Here is a 17,083-nt window from a genome sequence, read left to right on the forward strand (position 1 = left end):
GCTGGTCCCTGCCTGCCTGCAGGATCTTAGGTGAGTGCAGAGCACGTGGATTTAGGTGGTGTATCCACAGGGACCTGCTGGATCTGCATTGCCCCTGACTGCACAGGTGCAGCAGCTGTGTGTCCATCTCCTGCGTGTGTCCATCCACACACGTGCATCCATCATCCTGGAGCAGTGACCAATTCCTTACAGGAATTCTGGCTGTACACACATGTATTTTCTGACCACAAAACCACTTGTAGATACGAAAGCCTCCCTTTGCAGTGCAAAGCAGTGCTGAGCTGACCCTTGGGGCACAGAAGGGACCTTGGAATGTATTTCAGGGGAGAGGAAAGGGGAGTCCATTGAAAAGGGCGCTGTTGAATCACGAATCATGTGCTTAATGCTGAGCTTGTAAGTGCTGACCCTTACAGTGTATATGTTAAGTGAGCACGATGTTTGTGTCTGTAGGTAAAACCCTTTCTCGTTACTCCTTTCCCAGGTTCAGAGTCTTCTAGTAGTGTAGGGTCCTCCACGGGTTCTCTTTCCCACAGCCAGCAGCCTGTCCCGGTGCCAGCTCTAAGCCAGCCCTCTGCTGGCACTCCTGCCGTCTATCCAGCTGCCAGCACTGGTAACTCCCTTGCCTTTGATGGTGGCATGAGTGGCCAAGTGGCACCTGCTGGCAGTAGCTTCTTTCTGCTTCCCTTGGAAGCGGCGGGCATCCCGCCGGGCAGCGTGCTGGTCAACCCCCAAACAGGTTGGTGGCGCTGGGCGGGTGTGTCACACCGGGACCGGGGACGTGCACGAGTGTTTGCAGACTCACCACCCTCAGTGTTGTCCTGTGTCCTTTTGCTTTTCCTCTGCATTGTTTTTTTTCCCGTGGTTGTGTTCGTTTGGTGCACTCGATTTCCCAGGAGAGCATGACTGGGGGTCAGAGGGGTGAGGAGGCTGCCGTGGTTTTCTCTAGGAGAGTTTTAACTCATATGTGAGATTTTAATGAGGGACTTGCTCAAAATGTGAGAATCCTATGATTAATTCTCCAGAACACAGAATAACTTAAATTATTGTTTCGGCTCTTTCAGGAGAGGGAAAAGGCTGCTTCAGTGAGGGGATAGAGCCTGAGAAGGGATTCCCATTGCCTGGCAAGGGTTTATCATCCTTTTCTTTTGTTGCCGCATATTCTTGTGTCCCTGTGCTCATGGCTCTGATTTAGTGCAAGTGAGAGAGAGAACCATGAGCTGACCTGCTATTTCTAAACTTCTGTTCTTAGTTTAAAACAGGATTAAATCAATGTTGGTGTAATGTTGCCCAATCCTGATATTTTTAGTAAGCAGTGGGAAATGGATACTCTATAATGCAGGTGCAAGGAGATAATGTGACTCCTTGCCTGGCTGAAATGAGGAGTTAAAATTCTCTGGGCAAACTTTTACTTTATTGTAGAAACTAAGGAAAGCTTGAAAATTTTAATATACCTTCTATGTAAAACATCATAATTTTGGGAAATTATTATATTTTAATTTTAATTTAATGATTTGTTTTCATGGCAGAAAAGAAAATGCCTCAGGACATGTTTACCATACTCCTGTAGATGGACTTTATTGTGTTTGAATGTATCTGCACGTGAAGTTTTAAACTAAATGTTTCTGATTGGGGCTGTTAAGATGATCAGTTAGTAAATAATTTCTATAATTAAAAGATTTAACAGAAATAGATAAATTTCTCTTTCTCCTTAATACAAATCAATTTCTTAAAATTTGGTTACAAATGAGTTGCTGTAGGATCTAATTTTCATGGATAGCCACTGGATTTGTCATCTCAGAGCTGGTTTCGTTAACAGTCTTTTATAATTATGTTAGTACCTAATGAGTGGCTAATAGAAGGTAAAGTGCACTTTAAGAACAAGGAATGTTTAGGTGCAGATAAACTTGGATTTATGATCTAGTGAAATCATCATATTCTGTAGTTGTCCCTTGGCTTTATTGTTCCAAATGACAGCTGGAGTTCAACACAGGGTGGTTTCTCAGCATTCCTGACAGAGCATCCCCGAGTGTCCCCTGATCACCTGCATTCCAGCTGTGTGATGTGGAGCTCTGTCCCCTGATCACCTGCAGCCCAGCTGTGTGATGTGGAGCTGGCTTTGGGAGCCTCTTCCTGCTCCCTGCCTGTGTCTGCCCTAATTCCTCAGTCCTTTTCCCAGTAACTGTTCCATTTCCTGTTGGCCAGTTGGTTTAAACAGAATGGCTCCAGGCAGCCTGGAGGAGCACTGGTCTGCTTTGGCAGGACCATGGCTGGGGGTAGAGGCTTTATTTGAGCTCAGTTTACACATTTCTGGAAAGAATCTCAGACAAGAAAATATTTATATCAGAGGAGAGAAAATTCCACGTCAGTATTTGAGCCTTAAGCATCAAAATAAGCCAGTGCAGGATGTGTCCTGAAGCAGGTAGACACTGGTCCTCACAGCCTGGCTGTTGTTCCTTTCATTTGTTTGGGTTTTTTTCCCCAACCCAGGCACAAAGATAAATCACTGTTTGTGTATAATTTACTTTTAAGGAGTTTATTTTTCAATTCTTTTTCGTTAGTCCACTGCTGTAATACTGAAGTTGCAAATTATTGAATAGGAGAGTAATACATTATTTATTTTGAAAACTAAAAGCCAATTTATCTAAGAATAGGGGAAGAGAGTCCTTTAACAATAAACCCATTAGCAGTCATGGGAATACCAGGGCAGCTACTGCTTTATATTTTTTTAAAAATATTTGCCTTTAAGCTCTCCTGTGTTCTGATTGGTGTTCAAATTGATTAAAGAAAATTCATTTTTAAAAGGTCCTTAAAATAGTATTTTTAAGTAGGGTTTTCCATTATTACTCCTGTCCTTTTCAATCCACTTGATTAAAAATCAGGCTTCAAGACAAGCAGGATACAGCAAATATTTATGTGTTCGCTAAGTAAAGACTGGGGTATCTTTGTTTAGCTTAAATGTTTTGGTTTATCACTGCATGTAGTCATTGCTATTATAAATGTGGTCGTGGGCATTCGGCATAAACCTGTCATATAAAACAGCATGACTTCACTTATTCTTAATAAAATTCTATTATTCCATCCATTTCGTTAAATATATTTGTGTGTTTTCTCCGAGCTCAGAAGGTGCGACTGATGGTTCTGTTCCACCTTTCCCAGGGCAGCCGTTCCTGAACCCCGACGGCACTCCAGTGGTGTACAATCCTCCTCTGCCTCAGCAGCCTGCTCGGCCCCAAGTGCCTGGAGCTCCCCAGCAGCCTCCTCTGCCCAGCCCGGCCCAGCCCCAGCCCCCGGCCAACCCCGTCCTCTCACAGGTGCTCCTGGCTCAGCCCTGGGGGGTGGTAGGGAGGGAAGGCTCTCCCAGGTGCTCCTGGCTCAGCCCTGGATGGGGTTGGAAGGCTCTCCCAGGTTCTGCTGGCTCAGCCCTGGTGGGGAGGGAAGGCTCTCCCAGGTGCTCCTGGCTCAGCCCTGGGGGGGTGGGAAGGGACCGGCAACAGGCGCTGCCTCCACCCTGGGTCTGGGCAGCAGAAGGGAACCTTCTCCTTTCCACAGCAGCTGTTTCGGGCACCGAGCTGCTGGTCATAGTCTGCTGTGGTGTTTTCAGATCATTTTCAAATATTATCTAAAAGTTATTTGTACAACTTCATCTCAACCTTTCCCTTTGTTCATTTTCCCTGTTTAAAAGTTCTGTTCAGATACCTGTGTATCCTTTTGAGAAAGGTTCATTTGTGCTCTTCCTGGGTCACAGAAGTGTGTCTGTGGTGTTTGCTGTTTTCTTCACAAATCCTTTACTAATTCTCTCATTGCCTTCTCAATGGATGCTGGAGTTGAATACCATCAGCAGGGATACCCCTTCCAATGCCACAGACTAGAGAAAATATTTTAGTGCTGTTGAATAAATGAAAGTAATATGTTTGAATCTGTGGTTAGCAGTAAATTCATTCTGCCTTTAGATACTTTAGAAGAGCTCATATTTAAAATGCATGCATAGTTTTAAATCTACAATTTTAAAAAAATATCTCTAAAGGAAACAGTAAATGTTAAATAGAAGAAATTTGCTGGCATAGGTATATAATGTAGAGGAAATGTATTTCTTCTTGGAGACTGAGACATTCAAAGTTACTTCTGGTTTAATTCTATGCAGTTTAGAGCTTTAAAAAAAAAAAAGTACTATCCATTCTGTTTCTGCTAGAGGGGTGTGTTTCTTATTTTTCTTTTCTGGAGCATAGTTGCTTCTTCTGTTACAAGAGACTTGTTTTCACTCCTGTTTCTCTGCCGTTAACCTTGTTTGTAAACCTGTTATCTCTGCAGCCTCTGCGGGCTCTGCAGCCCTCGCAGCCTGTCCAGTACTCCGCAGTGTCCTTCCCACCCCCGCTCCTGCCAGCCTCCTCCACACAGCAATACTCTGTGGTACTGCCTCTTCTCTTCTCTGCTCCCTGCCTGGGGTAACCCTGAGCGGCTGCTCCCCCTGACGGGTGTTTGTGAGGGGGGTGTGATAGCAGGTAGTGAGTGGCTGCTCAGTGTCACCTGAGATCCATCCCCACGGGTGGGCACTTCCAGTTCAGCAGCAATATCTGCAATTGAGGCTGTATCTATTTATCTCTGTATTTAGAGAGAGATTATTTCCCTTTATAAAGGAAGGGTTTCAGTGCTTTGTTAGCCAGTCAGTACCTTTTTATGTCTCTGCATTAACCCCTTTGCATTGTTTCCTGTTGTTTCTTTGTCTGCTCTTTCTTCTGCTGAACCTTGATACGTTTTGAGGGATCAGCTGCTCTGGTTTTTTGAGATTATCTTTTTGTAGCCTTTTTGCCATAACTCTTAACACTCCCACTTCACTAGTATCCCTTGTTTAGTAAGTAGAAGCTGGAAATGAAATATCTTAGTCTAAAAAAATAAGGGGTGGGAAAAAAACACACAAATTGAAATGGAAACTTAGTAAAGGAGAATTGTTATCCAAGGCAGAATCTGAACTAGAGTCCAGGTGAAAAATTACAGCTTCCCAACTGCCCTGACTGCTCTGATACTCTGTGTACAGGTTTGTGCTGGGTTTATGTGGCAAGGATTTGGTAGCAGGGGATGCAGGGGTGGGAGCTGCCCCCATGTGGGACAGAGCCAGTTCCTGAAGGGCTGCAACCTGTGGGAAGAACCCACACTGAGGAAGTCCATGAGGGATGGCATCCTGTGGGTGGAACCCCACACTGGAGCAGGGGAAGAGTGTGAAGAGGAAGGACCAGTAGAGATGTGGTTGGGAACCAGCCAGAAGCCCCATTCCCCCATCCCTATGGTACTCAGAGAGGAGGAGGTGGAAGATCTGGAAGTGAAGCTGAGCCTGGGAAGAAGCAGGAGGTTGTGGGAAGCTGGGTTTAGTTCTGTTTTAATTTCTCACTATCCTACTCTATTATTAATTGGCACAAATGAAATTAATGTTCCCCGAGTCAGGTCTGTTTTGCCTGTCATGGTAATTGGGGAAGGATCTCCCTCTCCTTTTGTTGATCCATAAGCTTTTCATCTGATTTTCTTCCCCTGAAGAAGTGATAGAGTGCCCTGGGTGGGCACCAAGGAGCCAGCCAGGTTAACTCACTGGCTTTGTCCATGTGTTGGGAATCCTGTGTTTCAGTGGTTATACCACACATGTCAGCAGGACAAACTGACCGGGTCAGGATTTACTGACATTATTACAGTGTAATAAATCAATGTGTTTTCCTTGGGTTTGTCCTTGGACGTAATTAGGATTAATATAAATTCACATTCAATATCTTCTCTCTAAACTCAGTGTGTAAAGTCCAATGTAGAAAAGTGTGATAGTTGTTTTAATAGGCACCATTAAGGAATGAAATGCCACAGTCAGATTACTGATCTAATGAAAATAGGGCTTTTAAACTCTAAAGGTATTCTAAATTAAGTTTTAGGTGCAAATCTATGTTTCCGGTGGTAATTAAGAGTATCTTTAGCCTGGAAACCAGAAAAATTCATCATAAAATGGGAATGTAGCTAATCAGTAAAAAATGGAGCCTGCACTTTTTCCTGATTAATGCCTATCTTCAGGATGATCTAAGAGAAGATCAAGTGGTCTTAAAATAGTTTTAATGTTCCTGCATGTTTGCAGAGTCCACTTTTTGAAGCAGGAGCGAAATCTTCCTGTTTAGCACAGAAAGTGCAGTACCAGTTAGTGAGCACTTCTAATTTCCACGATTTTGCAAACTTGATGCTGAATTGCTTGTGAAGAACAGGAGCTTGGGGTTACAGCAGTGGAAGTTTCAGGCTCCCCAGGAGCTCAGTGGTGTCATTATTTCAGAGAGAGGGCAAGCACTGGGACACAGATTTTGCAGTTGTTACTTGATTTCAGATGAAAAAGTAATTAATCTTGGCATGTCAAATAATGCCAAGTTAGAAGAATGCACCTTGTAACTCAGGATTAGAGCCTTATTATCTTAAGCTCTTAAACCCAAAATTTACTTCAGCAATAGTAATGCCTTCTGCTATTTTAGCTGGGGTTGGATGTTTTCACTCAAGCTTTGGAGTCCAGTCAGAAAATGTTAGTGACACAAATTCTGACTTTATTTTTGACAATTGGGTTCTCCCAACAAGTAGGTAGAGGCAGGTGTGATCCAAAAGTTAAATGTTTGCTGTGAAGAGTGAAATCTCTGAACATGGATGTTGCCTCCTCCTGTCAGCCCTGGAGATAATTCCCCAGTGAGCTCCTTTCCCGTTGTCCCTTGGCTGCTGTTGCTAATGCACGGTAATCTGAGACATTGCTGCCTGAAACTTGCTGAGCATTTGGCTGTTTTATTCTTTCTTGAATGTACGTTTGCAAATGAAGCTTTTCCCGTTTCTTCCCCGATCCAGCAAGACAACCTGGGATCCCAGTTCAGCCACCTGAGCCTGGCCCGGCAGCCCCCGGCGGAGGCAGCGGAGCCTCCCAGTGCCCTGTTCCAGTCCACGGTGGTGCTGCAGCCCCCCCAGCAGCCCGGCTACATCCTCACAGCTGCTCCACCCCCTCCTCCCTCTGGCCAGCCCGTGTCTGCCCCGGGCTACTCCTCCAGCCACGCCGTCAGCCAGCCCGTGCTCCAGCAGCAGGGATACGTGCAGCAGCCTGTGCCACAGGTATGTGGCTGTTCCACCCCAAAAACTGAGGGTGCTCTTCTGCTCCTGAGCTGCTCACCCCGTGTGGGGCTCCCTGTCCAACTGCAGCTGTGCACTGAGTCTGGGCTGGGGGTTTTTCTGCCTTATGTGCTTCGAAATGACTGATTTTAGTTTGCTTGAGAAGCAGTGATCACACAGGTTTGCCTGTCTACCCACAGCTGCTAAAACTCACGTTCTGCGTAGTTTTCTCGTGTCTCAGAAGTTTCTTTATGGGCACTGGGAGATTGTTCCTTCTTCAGTGAAAGTAAAAGAAATGGGCTGTTAAGGAGGCAATTCATTATAAGTGTTTTATCTTTTTTATGGTGATGGTTTTGCACGTAGATTGTGACTTCGGTCAGGCTGCAGGCAGTGATGCCCACTGTTGATTTGCAGATGGCAGCGTGTTACTGTGCCCCCGGGCAGTACCCTCACTCCAGCCCCCAGTACCGGCCCGTGGCCGTGCACTACAACGCGCAGCAGAACCAGCCCCTGGCACAGCCCGCCCAGCAGACAGGTGGGTGGAATCTTCCTGCATCTCACTGCAGTGCTGGGGGGGGATTTCTCCTGGTGCTTCATTTTAAACTGACTTTGCTGTACAAGTTCAAATGAAGTCGGAGTCCAGATATGGGATCCAAAGTGCGAAAGTTGAGTCAGTTGTGGGTGAAACTTGAGATTTGAGCCATTCCTATGAGTGGCTGCAACTTTATGATAGGATTTGATTTTTTGTAAGTTTAGAACTGAATATTTTAACAAATGTTTAACTTAGTAACTAATTCTTAAGTTGCAAAGATGAATGAGTACCTTTAAATGATGTAAGGTGGCAGAGACTGCCTTAACTGAAAGCTTTAAACAAAAGGTACTGGTTTTAGATACTGTGGCATGAACACAGTACTGTGCAGAAGATACTGGTGATACTATTTTACTTTGTCTTTCTGGCCTATGATTGAAGGTATCAGGTATCATTGAAGGTATCACTGAATGGAATATATAATGAGACTTAAGTGGTTACAATTAGTTTTTTGCTCCTCCTATTTTTAGTAAAGACCTTTCAAATGTTTGAGTTACCTTTCTGTGAATGCAAGCTGTATTTTCATCTCCTTCCTTTCCTACTGTCTTTTCTTTGCTTACCAATTTTAACTGTGGCTACCGTTATTCTGATAACCTGGACTTCAAAAGATTGTTGTGACTTGATTCCTGAAACAAATTTACTTCTCAGTAATATCTTGACTCCTGGTCAAAACTTTCAGAAGTAACTGGTAATGTCTGGAGGCAGAGATCCTTAAAGGTCCTTAAAGACCAGGCTTTTATACCATCTCTTAGTTGAACATGTTAGACTTGGTGTCCTTTTGGGTTTCCTTCAGGAAGGATTTTTTTAATTCCTGCTCCCAGCTCTCTGTTGCTCTCCAGAAACAGGATGACAGATCAGCTTTTACAAATACTAACTGGATTCTGTTATAGCTGTTGTATGAAGTAGGCTGTGAGAGGGATGGCTCCTCTTCTGCAGTCCTTCTAGGAAGTGCTCCAGTAGCTGTAACACTTCAGTTGTTATTCAGGGTTCAGTTCACAAACACTGGATTGTTTCATTGCAGAAATCAAGATTTCATGCCCACTTATGATAGAATTATCAGATTATTTTAAAATACTGTAGGTACCTGCTTGCTGTAAAACAGATCACCACCTTCCAGCCTTTGGAAGTGAAAGGATATTGAGATTTTTTTCAAAGAAAAACAAATTACTTGGATTTGCAACTTGTTTTATCCAGTGGTGTTAAAGATGTGTTACCCAACTGTATTACACAACCTGCTTTCCTTCCTCAGAATTTTTAATGCCTAGACTACTTAATAGCAAAAAGTCTGAGGCTCAGCTGGGATTACTCCCCTTTGGGGACACCCCGTGGGAACAGCACCCAAGGGCCCCAGGGCAGAGCTCAGGGTGTGTGTAGCTGAACAGCGCAGTGTGACAGGGAAGCCCAGGGGGAGGAGATGCAAAGGGCTGGGCTGGTGGCTCTGGGGTAAGTAAGTGTCTTTCTCATGTGTTTTTAGCCCTTTATATTTAACTGAACTTGAGTGCCTGGGGGTGAAAAGTGTCAGCAGATCAACTGCCCCTCTCTGTGCTGAAGAAATAAAGTGAACAAGCTGTGCAGAGAGTGCCTGCACTGCTCTGATGGGTGCCCTGCACTCTGACATCAGGGATCCTGCTGAAGTAGTTAAGGGGTAGCCCAGTCTGTAACTCTGTTCAGTGCTTGGTTATTTGGTGTTCACTGGCACTAATGGGAAACAGGAGGACCTCACCAGCAATGCCATAATCAGTGCTGAACTGAAACTCTCCAAACTGCTCTCCAGCCATTGCTGGTTCTCATTTACTGCATTGTAGAGATGGACAGTTCCATGTCATGCCTTCTGTTCTGAAAACTGCTCATGAGATGGTGTATTTGATATTCACTTCTGTCATTTATTTTAAACCATTAATGTTGGCATTAATTTGACACGAAGCTACGCCTGAAGTCGTTGATGGTTATTAGCAGTGGCTGTTTTGGAGCCAAAGGGCAGCACATTCCTTGGCTCAAAAGTGCCTGGTCAAAAAGGAGAGTTACAGATCTTGTATTACAAAAAAAAGCTGTGGGGTTTATTCATCTCATGAACTGGTTACTAACTGTGAAATAACTTTGCAAACACAAATGCAGATAAAAGGTGACAGCTTCTGGGAGCTTGGCAACTGGAGCCACTTCTGGTGTAACGTTGTGGAGTGGCCTGACTTTGCTGATGAGCTGCTGGATTCGGGGCCGTAACACTGTCTGAGAGGTTTACATTTCTCACAGTGAACCGGTCTCTTTTTCAGCTGCTCCCTGCCTTCCTCTTTAAAGGGGCTTCAGGGGAAACAGGTGGGGGGTTCACCTTTAATAAAAATGCTTTGGTTGCCCAAAAGATGTTGAGAGAAGAGAACTCTCTGTAAGAAAAAGGCATTTCTGATTGCCATGCTCATGCAAGCCAGTTACCCTGAGACCTGACTACAGGGGGTTAAAAAATCTGTCTGAGCTACAATTCCTGTAGCAACATCAGCTGAACTTCAACAAGGCCCAGGGATAAAACTGTTTGAGTTGTAACAGTAGCTGTGGTTGTAATAGTTGTAACCAAGCTCAGCAACTCCCAGCTTGTTAACCAAGTGGTTGTACTGGCTCCTCTGTTCCTGAATAAAGGCTGTTTCTCACCATTGGTGTGTTATTCACAAAATGTGTTTCTATATTCTGTAAATTAACTATTAACAGTGATTTTTAAAATTACGTAAATATTAAGCAGCATGCCGGTTTTTCACCTGCAGTGTCAGGTTATTTCTGTGCCATGGGACAAACTGCTCTGGCAGGTGTGGGCTTTGTGCTGAGAGCTGCATTTCTGTCAGCCCATCTCTGCAGAGGTGAAATTGTGAGGCTAAAAATAGAGCATTCTTTGGAACGCTCGGGGGAACCTCCGTGGCAGTCGATTTGTGTGGTTCCAGTTCTCTCTGCTGGCAGAATTGATCGTGTCTGTCTCTGGAAGTGCCAGAAAAAGCTGAAAAACTACTCCCAGCTCCATGGCAATTGATTGGGTCTGTCACACACCACAACTTCCCATTCTCCTGCTTTTAGGGACCGTAGATCATTTTGGAACAAAGCATATTTAAACATTTTGTTTATTACAGATACGAAGGGGATTTTGTGCACAGTTCAAACTTCAGAGTTATTAAAAATTCTAATCACTAATCCTCCCTCAAGCATGCATTGTTCTGAAGTTTTGTCTAGTCCTCTGCAAATATTTACAGTGTTGTGTGTTTCTAATGGATGGCTGTCGTGGTTTTAACCAGCTCAACCTTCTTCCCTTCCATTTTCTGAAGCGATATTTGATTCTGTTAACGAACAGTCTGCTTTTAGCGTTCCTTGTTGCAATCTCCATGGAGACAGCGAGCTGAGGCTGTTAGTGCAGTGTTCACGTAGCCTGGGTGGGGGGCATCACTGAGCACGGGTGGGTGTTGTTCACAAAAAGGTGTTTTGTGGGAACTGAATGACTTCCAGAATAGACCATCCCATTCTTTGAACGCAGTTTAAAGACGAGCCAAGTGAGTTTTTGCAGCTAAATTTGCTTTATTATAGCTCTGTGCCAAGGTAGGGAGCATGGGGAGTGTCGAGGTCAGTAGACTGGGAACGTGTCCAGCTCAAACACAGCCTCTTCTGGCCGTCAGTGCATCTTGACAAGCCCAGTTTTGTTAGTGTGGAGCGATAAGTGGTTTGTCTCAGAAACACTGACAGTGCTTTGCTGACAGGGTAAGTAGTGCACACCTGTATGACAGAAATGACAGCAAGGACTGTGTTGTGCATGTGTTGGCTCATGGGAGCAGTTCCCTGGATATGCTTTGTGAAAAGAGAACGAAGGGGGAGCTCAGGTTGGATTTAGTAAATGCACAGATTTGGCACTCATGCTTGGGGGGTTTGGGCTTTGGGGGGTGGGATTTTGGAGGCATTTTTTGAGGGCTACAGTTTAAGCAACAATAAACTGTTGTAGAGGCACCATGGAGGGGTGATTCTGAAAATCTTTCTTTTTATCCCTAAGATAACTTGGAGTATGAAGGTCTTCCACTGTACACCAATGGGGCTTCTACCTGGAAGATTTTTCTCGGCTCCCAGCTGGTTTCAGCATCACAGATTGCAGTAGAAATTGCCCCTTTGAAAAAGATTTGCCTTACACAAATATTCCTGGAGTCAGTTCAGTTCTGAATTGCAGTCAAGATGCTCTGACCTCTGGGCACCTGAGGCACCAGCTGACCTTGGCACAGCTGGAATCTCAAAACTGCTGTGCCTGGAATGACCTTATCATAGACAATGGATTGGGTTGATATTGTCTGGCATGCTCTGTTCAAGTGCTTTGGAGGTGTTAATGCATGGAACTCCAGTGCAGATAAATCCTGCAGCATGTGGGAGCAGCACTGCCAACAGTATTGTAGGATTTCCTGCTGAATCCAAGTGAATAAATTATTAATTTTAATGTTGGCTTCTTTTATATGCATGAGAAGTTCAACTGCTATGAAGTTGCTGGATTTAACAAGCCATTGGAAAATGCTACACGTATTTTCACATAGACAGCTGTGTGTAAAATGTGTTCATTATTTCAAAGTAAGATTTAAATGTATAATTTCAGGTTACCAGATTTTGCCCAACCAGCAGCAAAACTACCAGGGTTTAGTTGGAGTTCAGCAGTCTCAGAATCAAAATCTAGTCAGTGGCCAACACAACAACGTTGGGAATCAAATTCAAGGTGTGATTGTTCCATATCCTTCAGTGCCATCTTACCAGGTGAGTGACGCATTCATGACTTTCCAATCACTCTGCTGTGTGTTTGGGTGTTTGTTTCTTTAGAGCATTGCTTTGTAAATGACAGAAAGCTGCAAGCAGGGGACAGAAATTAAGCAACACAAACCCACAACTGAGGTGAGAAAAAAGTCTGTCACAAGTATACAAGTTCTGATACTGTTTAAAGCCAAGTGCTGTGTTCGTTGCTGTTACATTCAGAGGGTGGGGAAGAAAAGCCTATGAGATTTCCTACCCCACCACCCCACTGTCTTTTGTAGAGAAAATCTCTTGTTAATTGATGGAGTGCCTTGGAGCCAACATTTCCATTTTTGGAGAAGAAGGTTTTTTTTTAACAAAGCACTGTTGTTTCAACTATTGTTATCACTGGTCCTCTGGATTCAGAGAATCCCAGTTCTTTCAGTTTCTGGGTTTGTGTTTTTTGAATCCTTGTATCAGCCAGGACGGTCAGGAGGCAGAAGGGAACCCTGTGTGCAGGAGGTCTGAGCGTGTTTCCCGTTGCAGGTTTCGGTGCCTCAAGGTTCCCAAGCAGTGCCCCAGCAGACGTATCAGCAGCCTGTCATCATTCCCAGCCAGTCCAACCAAGGATTGCCCACCACAGGAATGCCAGTTTACTACAGTGTCATTCCATCAGGTCAACAGAACAATTTAAGGTGAGTTGAGCTGATACTGGAGGTTTAATGGCTCTGTAGAGCTGCCAGGATCTGCTTTCAGCCCCGCAGATATTAAAGCGTGTTTAAAGGCAGACTCAGACACTCTGTCTGTTGATTTTTGCTCTGATGCAATTAACTGAAACAACCAGCTCTGCTGTCATTGGGACAGCTGCAGGAATGGAGAACACTGTCTCCATATCACCTTCAGCCACACTTCACTGCAGTTCCACCTCTGGAATTTGCTGCTCCTCCCCCTGAAGCCCCTCGTGCTCAGCAGCGATGCCTTCTGCAGGAACATTTGAGTGGAGTTGGTCAAGGGCACTACTTCAATAACGTGTAGAGAAAAAAGAATTTGAATCCCACAATGAAACAAGGATAGAAACTTTTTCCTATGCTTGGCTTTTGTTTGACAAATATCCTTTTTTCTTTTTTTCTTACCTTCCTGTCCAGCCCTCCCTGCATATCCATGTGTGTCCCCAGTACAGTCTGAGGTATGAGAACACACAGGCACGGACCTCAAAGAATTAATTAGGATTTTTGCTTGCTACAAATTTTTCTCTCTAGTTTTCTGAACTTAGAAATGTGCAGCCTTTAAAAATACCTGCCAGCTTTTAAACGAGCAGCAGCAGTGTGGAGCTTGTTTCATCCTTTTGTGAGTGCAGAGGCTTCAGTAGTGTTTGTGTCATTGCCTCATGCCTTCACTACTGAAATCTGAATTCTCCTTCCTTCTGTCTGAAGGGTTTTAATCCTTGTCTGTAGTTCTGTTTGAGGTTCAGTGAAGTCACAGGTAGGCATAATCCCAGGCTTTTCTCTGAAGTAAGTTTTGCTGCTTGATCTTTTGTGCCAGTTACAATGTCCTTCTCTTTTGAACAGGGAACCATTTGTTAGGAATTCAGAGCAGACAAGCAACTCCTGACAGCATCTGGCTTTCCTCAGGGTAGTTCTGCTGCAGCACTGACAGGGAGAGCAGGATGCTGTTCTGCTGGAGCTGAAAGGGCCAAACCTACAGGTCACCACTGAAAAATAGGATCAGTAGGCAGATGAGAAGCTAGGTTAGTTTTCAGTGGGTTTTGTCTGCTTTAATGGAAGGGCATCTTTGAATTAAAATTATATAATTGAACTGTGGGGGACAAAGGTTGGGGCAAACTTGTGAAAACATAGGTAAAAATGGTAAGTCCAGCAGGACTAAACCTACTTTTTTTCCAGAACTTAAAGGTATTTTTTTCTCAGAAAGTTTATCTGTTAGTTCAGGATTCCATAGGCACTGTTCTGTGCTCCACCTACCTGATGTTCTGGCCGAGCAGTTTGTGGTATGATAGAATCTCATTATGTCTGTTAATTACCTGGTTTTCCCCTGATTAGCCTCAAAAAATACCTGACATAAGTAAACTGTTAAAGTTATCCCTTTCCTACATGTTACAAACAGCTGAATGGTTTTTATCCCTTTGAGTCATCTTCTTTTTCCCACACCCCGTTCAGAAAAGCCATGGAAAGACAATTCCCTCTCTGGGCTGTGTGGATTGGTTGCTGACTCAGCTGCCTCAGCTCTGTGGGGCCATCCTGCCAGCTGAGAGACTGCATCCCAAATTCTGGTTAACTGAAGAAAAAGTTGGCTTTTTATTCTTCTTCTCCATGTCTTTATGCTGATCTAGTGCAATGGGCACAGAAATAGTGTGTCAAAACAGGTGAATTAGTGCAGCTTCTCAGTGTAGGCAGGGCTTGTGTTTTTGCCAAGGAACAGGTGTGGAACTTCAGTCCTCTGAAGAATGAGCAGATTCGGGGGTGGGTGGGAATATTGATTCCAAATGACCGCATCTCGGTGACTTGCAGAACATGGAGACAGCAGATGCAGCAGTCGTGATGAAATCAATGAGTGGGGCACAAATGCCTGTTAGTCATGTTCTGTTTTTATTGTTACAGTTCATCAGTAGGATATTTGCAGCCTCCTGGATCGGAGCAGATGCAGTTTCCTAGAACAACATCACCCTGCAACTCCCAGCAGCTCCAAGGACAGCAGTGTGCAGGTTGGGGGAATAAAGCTTAAAACGATTCTTTATTGTTATTACTGTGCTGTGTGATTGGATATTTGCCATTTAGGGTTTGATTTACAATTAACTGCTGTATTCTCTTTTCTCCTTTGCTCCATATCTGAATTTATTTATTTATGTTCCGTTTTTAACCTGAGGCAGGTTGATTTGACATCTCAATTTGTTTATGATTGAAATCCCTCAAGGCACATTACACTGCCTTGTATGGCCACTTGTGAGCTGGGACAGACCTGGGAGCTGCATGTCAGCAGAATGACTTTCATCCTTTCCTCAATAGCCAGATGGGTCTGAGAATGTTGAGGTTTGGGTTTGCATTTGACAGAAGGAGCAAGGTGCACTTTGGCAGCAGTGCAGTTACTCAGCTCTTCAACTCGAGCACGTTCTAGATCTCACTAACAGAGCAGGAGTGGTGATTTTCTTAAGAGGTCCTGAGGAGAGTTTGCAAACTGTGTTCTGGGTTTGGATAGAGGAGAGGTTGCTTTTTGACCTGCTGAAAAGCTAAAAGTACTTGGAAGCTGTGTGGGGTGTTGTGTTTTTATGGTAGCCTTATTTACTGCTTTTACTTCCATAGTTTATAGCAACCACTCAAGTCAGAAGCCATCACCTCCTACATTATTGCCACCTTCATCCAAGTCAAAGCCACAACAGGCTGCTTCCCTTGTGCACTACAGCATAGTGTCTCCACCCTCATCATGTAAAAGCTCACCCACTGCTCTGTCCATCATGCAGCCAAAAAAAGGTATCTTTTATTGGGATTTTCATCTAAGCCACTCTGTCTAGAACCTGCTGTTAATGCTCAGATTTCATGGCTAACTGCTAGAACTGCTGCAACAACTGCAACTCCAGGGCCAGCTCCGAAGTTCTTTTGTAATTCTTCATCTGAATTGCTATTATTTTAACTCCTAAAATGACAGCTTGGAACTAAAGTGAAGCAATAGCTGGCCTGGAGAGGCCTTCAGCAGGTAAAGGTCACTTAGCAAAGCACTTAAAACAGGTTCAGAAGGTTTGGATCTACAAACACGTGGGGGATTTTTAGAAGGGGTGTAAGTAACAGCCTCAATGTGTTTGAAAACACTGGTGACATAGAACCTGTCAATCCATGAAACCTTTAGAAATGTTAACATCCAAACACTTAAAACTCTGACGTTCCAAGGATAACGCTGATGGACTGGTCAGGAAGGTAAGAGCACTAGGGTTGGTCTGAGCCTCCAGACAAGAGATTCTAGAACAATCCTGTGAGCACAGTGTCTTTATCTTGCCAGGAGGGAATTTGATACGTTACTGGCCTGGTAGAAAAGGGATAATCCCAAATAGTGCTATGTCAGTATTTTGCAAGCAAGCAGTAGATGGAACCACCCTAGGTCAGTGACCCAGATTCTGCTACAGAACGTTATCTTTGAAGATATTTTTAGAACCTGTTTATGAGTAAATAGATAACATGCAGTTAAGTGGCAAGATAGCTGGATTGCAGTGTATTATAGTTCATGGGCAGCTTTGGGTTTGTTTCCATTTCGCTTCCAGTTTGTTTGGCTTTAATTCAGGAATGTTGTCATTTCAGGATATCCAAAGTGGGCCTTGCACTAGTTTGGGTTTTTCTGCCCTCCTGATCTCCTGGAAGTGCAGGTTTTGTGCAGTTTGGATGGCCTGGTTCAGACCTGTTAAACTGGGACTTAAAGAAGTTTGAGGAAAGGGGAAGCCCTGTATGGGGGAGGGAGAACAAACTCTGAGAATAAAGAAAAACGTGCTTTTCGGTGACACTGAGGGGCTGAATCCAGGCCACTGAGGGAGGGACACTGGGGAGGTACAGGCAAGGAGCAGAGCTGTGTTACAGAGGGCCAGGCTGTAAATCTGGGAAGGCTTTGAAGGATTCCTTCTGGGTTTCCCTTCCCATGGGATTTGACAGGTGATAAAGTGTCTACAAACTGACT

At 44.3% G+C, this 17,083-nt stretch overlaps 1 protein-coding gene across 17 annotated transcripts in view; it reads left to right on the forward strand.

Annotated features, from left to right (window-relative positions):
* R3HDM1 (R3H domain containing 1) overlaps positions 1 to 17,083 on the forward strand; it is a 76,224-nt gene that overhangs the window by 49,730 nt on the left and 9,411 nt on the right. For 10 of the 17 annotated variants that reach the window (XR_007632101.1, XM_050340411.1, XM_050340413.1 and 7 more), the window contains 9 exons: positions 482 to 736; positions 3,157 to 3,311; positions 4,309 to 4,407; positions 6,844 to 7,101; positions 7,513 to 7,633; positions 12,285 to 12,439; positions 12,959 to 13,107; positions 15,028 to 15,131; positions 15,727 to 15,894. Coding sequence is in view for 16 of the 17 variants with exons in the window: in XM_050340411.1 (XP_050196368.1) it covers positions 482 to 736; positions 3,157 to 3,311; positions 4,309 to 4,407; positions 6,844 to 7,101; positions 7,513 to 7,633; positions 12,285 to 12,439; positions 12,959 to 13,107; positions 15,028 to 15,131; positions 15,727 to 15,894 (1,464 nt within the window). In the remaining variant the exon portion in view is untranslated. The remainder of the gene's footprint in view (positions 1 to 481; positions 737 to 3,156; positions 3,312 to 4,308; positions 4,408 to 6,843; positions 7,102 to 7,512; positions 7,634 to 12,284; positions 12,440 to 12,958; positions 13,108 to 15,027; positions 15,132 to 15,726; positions 15,895 to 17,083) is intronic. The other 7 variants (XM_050340419.1, XM_050340425.1, XM_050340418.1 and 4 more) reach the window with 5 other exon arrangements.

Source organism: Myiozetetes cayanensis, unplaced genomic scaffold (genome assembly GCF_022539395.1).
Source record: "Myiozetetes cayanensis isolate MyiCay16 unplaced genomic scaffold, myiCay2020 scf9, whole genome shotgun sequence".
In the NCBI taxonomy this organism is placed as follows: domain Eukaryota; kingdom Metazoa; phylum Chordata; class Aves; order Passeriformes; family Tyrannidae; genus Myiozetetes; species Myiozetetes cayanensis.